We start from the raw sequence: 7,532 nt of genomic DNA on the forward strand, positions 1-7,532 counted from the left end.
GTTGTTCGTTCTTTGGTTCTGCTTTCCTTCTTGTATTGGGTTTGTGTTTTTTGAGTTGATTCTGTTCGGTTTTTCCTAGTTTCTCTGTTCGCTTTTTCTGTTTGGGAATTCGTTTTTATGATAGGTTGTGGAGTGTTGACTTTCTTTGGGGTTACCTTATAGTCTACCAACTTTGCTCTGCATTTGGATACTCCATTGTAACCTGTAATATACCTGGCATCCCACCACCTTCGCTTCTGTTGCTGCGTTTGTCCCTTCTTTGACATTGTTATGTTTATGTCCTTTTGTTGATCTCTTGGCTCCCTTGAATTTTTATTGTAGTCTCGTTCTGTTCTGGGCTCTGCTCTCTGTTGGCTATATTCCAGGTGATGTTGCCATACCTGTCAATCTCTGTTTGTCGTCTGTTCTTGTTGGTTCTCCGGCCCCAGGACTCCCTTTAGGATGTTTTGAAGTGCTGGGTTGGTTTTAATAAAATCCCCCAGATTCTGTTTATCCTGAAATGTTTTGATTGTACTGTCATATTTGATTGATAGTTTTACTGGATAGACGATTCTTGGTTGACAGTTTTTTTCTTGCAGGGTTTTGTGTATGTTTCCCCATTGCCTTCTTGCCTGCATGGTTTGTTCGGAATAGTCAGCGCTTAATCTAATTTGCTTGCCTTTATAAGTTATATTTCTCTTCTCCCTGGCTGCTTTTAGTATTCTTTCCTTATCTTTGATTTTGGAGAGCTTGATTATATGTCTTGGAGACTTTCTTTTGGTGTCTGTCTTTCCTGGGGTACATTGGGCTTCTTGAATGTTTATCTTCTCACCTTTCAAGATGTTAGGGAAGTTTAGTTCCAAAATCTCTTCAACTATCTCCTCTCTGGACTTCTTTGATTCTTCTTGTCCGGAATGCCAAAAATTCTTACATTATTCCTCTTCTTGTTATCTAGCATGAATCTTAGACTCTCTTCAGATTGTTTTTTCCTTTTAGCTGTTTGCTCTTCTATCTTGGTTGTATTGAGAGATTTGTCTTCCAGTTCACTAGTTCTGGCTTCCATCTATTCTAGTCTCCTCCTTTCCCCTTTCAGCCTATTGTCTGTTTCTGATATCTTATTCTTGATCACCTGTACATCTTTTTGCAGGTTTTGAATTATTTCCAATGCTGTGTCAGTTGTATTAGATTGTTCCTGCAGTACTTTCCTTACTTCTTCCTTATTTTCCTCAACCCCTTTTCGGAGTATTTGAATTTGTTTCCATACCATTCTTCTGAATTTCCTCTCAGGCATATCCAGAACCCACTCCTCCTCCTCTATAAAGCCTTTGTCTGTCTCCAGCTCATTTGCATCAGCTGCTCTCTTCTGCTTTTGGACATGTTTCAATGGTGTTAATTGTTTCTTGTTGGGCATGATTATTCTTATTTTATTATATTTAATTATTATTAATATGATCAGGAGATAGGCTTCCCTTATTGTCTGTAATGCGTAGTAGGTGTTGTTAGGTCTTGTCTACGTGGTGGTGTATCTTTGTGTATGTTTACAGCTTGGCTATATGGCCACGATTGCTACTACTTCTTAGGTGAGGTAGGAAGGAAAAGCTCCCACCTCCAGGAAAGATGTGAGATCAAAAGTACCAAAAGCAGAAGTAATATAAATGCATAGACAGAAATCACCACTTTGGAGCAGAGATGAGGCTTTGGTCAACTTTTCCACGCTACACCAGCAGTGTGTGTGCAAATAGAAGCCTCCAGCAGGGGTGTGGGTGACCCCTCTTTCAGGCCTCTCCTCTAGCCACTGCCATATAGGTGGGCAGATATATATCGGAGAGTCGAGGGGAGATTGATTGACCACTATTTTTGTCTGTGATTGTCAGTTTTCTGCCTGTGTCCAACACCGTTCTTGGGATGGTTGAGACCTGTTTTGTTGGTTTTTTATAGATTGCCTTGAGTTTGGCCTGCCCAGTGAACTCAGGCCACCGCCCATTGGCAGGTTGCTAGATTGTTAGCTGGGGGTTTTTATTTTGTTCCCTGGGAGAGAAGTTTCATGTCCCACCAGAGCATTAGCTGGAAGATCTAGGCTGCTATCTGTGAGTAGGGCAGGAAGGCTTCATATTTGTGGCGGAAGTGGCGGCTGTTGATGTCAAAAAGTTGTACCTCTCCCTCTCTCTGTGCTGTGGGTAAACTGACTTTCCTAATAGCCACGCTGAGATCCCACGCTGGGGCAGGGAGATTTTTTTGGGGGGAGGGGAAGGAGGTTATGTCTGGTCCTGTCACTTTGTTTGTTTATGTTTCCTCTTTACTGGAAACGCCGCTTTATGAACTGGCTGGCTCCAGCCCTGCCCTCCACGTTCTGCGATGGCAGCGGCAGCTGATTACGTCAAAAAGCTGCCGTACCTTTCCCTCTCTGTGTGCTGTGGGTAAACTGACTTGCCTGATATCGGCGCTGAGATCCCACGCTAGGGCAGGGAGATTTTTTTGGGGGGGGGTGGGTTATGTCTGGTCCTGCGGCTTTGTTTATGTTTCCTCTTTACTGGAAACGCTGCTTTCTGAATGGGCTGGCTTCAGCCCCGCCCTCCAAGTTCTGCAGGGGGTGGGGGCAGTCGCAGGTGTTCCCACCCGGCCCACCGGCGAACATTTTAAGATGCCAGTAATTCCTCAGTAGTGTGATTTTGCAAAAAAGCAATTTTGGGAGATTGAAGCACTGGGTCTTATGATAGTTTGAAGGCTGTGGGGTTTGCTATATGAAAGTTTCCTTGGTGAGACCCCCCCACTCCTCCCTTCTCACCGGAGCTTTTCCTACCTGAGTATTCTGGTTACAGCCCAGAACCAGAAGCCTATATTATTCATTCCTTTTGCTTTATAGTTGAATTCAGTATAAGTTGATATCTTTGGTTCCCTATTTTCAGTCTTGTAGGTTTGTTTTACTTAAAATACTTCAACAATAACAATAACTGGATTGCGTTCTGGGGTGGTATTTTCATGTATGTTAATCTCAGGTTTCTGTATAAAGAACTGTATTTTTTGTAAGTTGGTCTGATTATTGCAAATACCTTTCATTTCTGCTGATCTGAAAATAGCCACATTTATCTGTCGTATTTGAGGGGATAGCTTTGCTGGGCATATGATTCTTGGTTGACATTTGTTTTTTTTCATTCAGAGTTTTGTATATATCATCTCATTGTCTTCTTGCCTGCATGGTTTCTACTGAGAAATTAGAGCTTAATCTAACTGGTTCTCCTTTGTAGTTAACTTTTTGTATTTCCCTAGCTGCTCTCAGGATTCTCTCCTTGTCTTTGGTTTTAGGAAGTTTGATTATGATTTGTCTTGATGATTTTCTTTTAGAATCTATCCTGTTTGGGGTTAGATATGCTTCTTTTATGTTTGTCTTCTTATCTTTCATGAAGTCACGATTGTTTTCTTTCAACAACTCTTAGAGACTTTTCTCTGTGATCTTTAATGTCTCTTCCTATTCTAAGGTTCTGATTACCCGTAAATTGTTCTGCCTTATGGTGTCCCACATAACTCTTAGGCCTTCTTTGGATTTTTTTCATTCTTTTTTCTACTTGTTCTTCCAGCATACTATCTTCAAGCGCACTAATTTGAGCTTCCATTGTTTTGAATCTACTCCTTTGCCCTTTCAAAGTATTGCCAATTTCTGACATTTTAGTATTAATTGTCTGGATTTCTAATTGCAGGTTTTGTATTATTTCAAAATTAGCATTTTTTTCCTGTTTGTTCTTGTAGTGTTTTCCTGGATTCTTCTACAGTTGTTTCTGTGTTCTCCTTGCCTTCCTGAATCTTTTTGTCAGTCTTTTGAAGGTACCTAAATATCATTCTTTTGAACTCTTTTTCAGGTAGTTCCATTACTTTTTCTTCCTCAGAAACATTTTCTGGCTCTGCATCTTGGTCATTTGTTTGAGCCATTTTCTCTTGTTTCTTTGTGAGAGGTAGATTTGTTTGTTGTCTATGGAACATTATGGTGTTGTCATATTTGTATTTTGTGGATGACTGTATTTTGATGTGTTCCTAGGTTCTCACCAACCATCTCTGTGGTTGTAGTTAGAGAATGGAAATGGTGTATGCTGTCAATTCCAACTCATGGCTACCCCATGTGACAGAGTATAAATGTTCCATAGTGCTTCTTAGCTCTAATCTTTATAGAAGCAGACCGAGTCAGTTTGAACTGCCAACGTTTAGGTTAGTGAGTGATCACAAACTATTTGTACCATCCAGGTACCTTAGAACCTGGTATTTCTCTTTCATCATTCTCATGATGCTATAGGGATAGGAGGAAACCCTTGCCCATTTTCTGAGGTCAGTTGTTATTTACTGAACACCTTAAGAGATTCAAGGCACTGCATTCTATTATTAGCTCTGGTACATAGGTTATTCATGGGGAGCAGCAGGTACTTACCATAGATTTTACTTATATACAATAACTTCATAGATTCAAAGTAAAAATTGTATGATGGTATTTTAGAATTCAGGAGTAAAATGTTACTTTTGTCTGGCAGTATTTGAACCCAGATGGTATTCAGTTTCACAGGCCTGTTGTTTCCTTATTTCAAGGGCTATGAATAATGGTTATGTTATCTCAGAGAAGAAGAAAAGATCATTTATTTCATACTTGACACTTTGAGTTTAAGATTAGATATAGAAGGGGACTTTAAAAAGTTTGTGGAAACATGGAATTAAAAGGTAATGCAATTTTTCCACAGACTTTTTGAAGGCTGCTCATATGTTATAAAGAGTCCTGGTGTGGCACTGTGGGTTAATGCGCCAACTGCACAGTCATTTGAACTGCAAGGTCGGTGGTTCAAGCTCGCCATCTGCTCTTCAGAAACCCTATACAGGGTCACTATGGGTTGGAACTGACTCGACGGCACTTCACAACAACAACAACATATGTTATAAACAGCTGCGTATGAGCATTTGGAACTCAGCCCAGAGGTCTGGGGATTGGTGTAGACTTGGGAGCATAGGGAATATTTAAGAGCTCTTATTTCCCTTAATAATCTACAGTGTCCTCTCAGACACACATCAGAGAGTCTGTCTACTTAATTTGTTCATCAGATATTAGTGACTCACTACCACCAGGCAGGAACTGTGCTGAGTGCTGGCCAGGGGGCAGAATATCATAAGGCCGAGTCCTTTTCTCATGGAGCCAGCCTGCTGGGTTTTTCAATGATTTGAATTTCTACTCCACCGTTTTTTGGATAGGTAACCTTGGGCCATTTACCAAATTTCTCCAGACCTCAGTTCCTACATCTGAAATATTTGAGTATTTTAGAGTTGTTATTATTGTTAAGTGCCATCACGTCAGTTCCAACCCATAGGAACCCTGTATAGGGTTTCTGAGGAGTGGTTGGTGGGTTTGAGCCACCAGCCTTGTGGTTAGCAGTCCAGTGCTTATCATACAGTGCCACATCAGGACTTTTAGAAGTGTTCTTAGGTGCCATCAAGTTGTTTACAACTCATTGCAACCCTGGTTAGGATTGCTGAGGAGCGGCTGGTGAGTTTGAACTGTCAGCAGTTCAAACCAACCTTGCAGTTTAGACTAGCCTTGCAGTCCAGTGAGTATCCCACAGCACCACACCAGTGAGTAGTGAAGGAATTAATAATAATAAACTGCTTAGTGTCTGACACAATGCAGATTCTATATGCATTTGCTATTAGTACTACTATTATCATTATAATCATTATGGCTTAATTCATATATGTAGAGAAGTGTATCCAAGGAAAGTAGATACCCTGTAATATGGGTCTCTCTTAAATAGATGTTCAGTAAATCCTGGTGTGGTGCTGTGAGTTAATGCGCCAGACTGCAAAGCTGTTTGAATTGCAAGGTCGGCGGTTCGAGCTCAAAAGCTGCTCCTCGAAATCCTATACAGGGTCACTATGGGTCAGAATTGACTCACTCAACAGCACTTAACAACAACAACAACAACAAATGCTAGTATCTTTTACCATCCTTCCCTTTTCTTTGTGTACAGGACTTAGCTGGCATCAAAGAGTTTTTATTTTTTATTAGCCCATTTTAAAAACAAACATGCTTCAGAATATCTAGTTTTTTGTTTTGTTTTATTTAGTCATTTAAAAGTAATTAAATTCATTCTCTATACTTTCTGTCTCAGCACAGACCCATTACACATTTTTCTGCTTTGTTTTTCCAGCCGTCCAACATATTCTTTACGATGGATGACGTGGTAAAGGTTGGAGACTTTGGGCTGGTGACTGCAATGGACCAGGATGAGGAAGAGCAGATGGTTCTGACCCCGATGCCAGCTTATGCCAGACACACAGGACAAGTCGGGACCAAACTCTATATGAGCCCAGAGCAGGTAAGCTTTGTTTTGTTTTGTTTTCCTTTTAAAGAAAAAACAGACTTTTAATTAGGATGGCAGTAAGCTAGTTGTACCTGAGGAATCTCCTCCCACACTCTCGTTAAAATACCCAGTAATATAAAATATAAAAACTGACTGTAGTATACCACAGTCAACACAGCTAGGGTATAATTTCTACCACCTGAATTGAGGGTGAATTAAGAAAAATACAATACATTCAAAACACCTCACCCTCTGATCTAGAACCAGACAGCAACCAGAAATTTAAAGAGATTTTGCCCTTCTCCTTCCAAACTTAACTCCAGGTCATAGGAGACCTTGTGTAACCTATGCAGAAAGTGTTTCTGAGCCAGCTAGAGCCAGAGGACTGCCCTGAACTGCCCTCTGCAGTAATTTGCAGGCAATCTCCAGCATATCCCATGGCAGAAAACAGAGTTTGATAGACCTGGAAATGTTACCTCCTGAGATACTTCGTCTCTGAAGAAATGCACTGTAAGCAGGGCAGGAACCAGAGGAGAGGGAGGAGCAGTGTACCCTGGGAGCTTCGGAGACATGGGCTCTGCACAGTTAGGCTGGTGATATTCATAAGCTTGTATAGATATGCATGCATGCCTCGATCGACACAATGTGCAACAGGGGCCTCAAACAAAACAGTTGTGAGGATGGCTCAGGGCAGCAGTATATAAGTCAATGACATTGTACTTTTTTCATGAGACATTCACACAGTATATTAGAAAGTGGAGCAGTGGTGGCACTGTAGGATGAGCACTGGATTGCAAATCACAAGGTAGATGGTTCAAACCCACGACCAGATAGATCCACAAGAGAAAAAGGAGGCTTTCTGTTCCAGTAAAGATTTACAGCCCTTAACACTATCAGTGACTCTGGAAGGGATCACATTAGAAGGTCCCAGGTACAGTGGGAGAAACTACAGAACAAAACTCAAAATTACTTATTTATTTATTTAAGGTTTTTGTTGTGGATTGAGTGAAAGTTTACAGGGCACATCATCAGTTTCACATTAAACAATTCATTAACTTGTTTCATTACATTGATTATAATCCCCTCCATATACCATCAGTTAAAAGTATTTCTCTCTATCCACTTTAGCTTTTTTTTAAAAAACACACAAACAAAAAAACCCACTCAGGCATACATAATAAATTACATCTCCAAAGGGTACATTCTGCAAGTCTGCTCCTGGCAAGT

General features: G+C 40.7%; 1 protein-coding gene across 2 annotated transcripts in view; it reads left to right on the top strand.

The window, feature by feature from the left end:
* The window catches only part of EIF2AK3 (eukaryotic translation initiation factor 2-alpha kinase 3), a 141,552-nt gene that overhangs the window by 105,872 nt on the left and 28,148 nt on the right, over positions 1–7,532 (top strand). For both annotated transcript variants that reach the window (XM_006875852.1, XM_006875853.1), the window contains exon 14: positions 6,153–6,320. In XM_006875852.1, coding sequence (XP_006875914.1) covers positions 6,153–6,320 — 168 coding nt within the window. The remainder of the gene's footprint in view (positions 1–6,152; positions 6,321–7,532) is intronic.

This window comes from Chrysochloris asiatica, unplaced genomic scaffold (genome assembly GCF_000296735.1).
Source record: "Chrysochloris asiatica unplaced genomic scaffold, ChrAsi1.0 scaffold00341, whole genome shotgun sequence".
Classification (NCBI taxonomy): Eukaryota; Metazoa; Chordata; class Mammalia; order Afrosoricida; family Chrysochloridae; genus Chrysochloris; species Chrysochloris asiatica.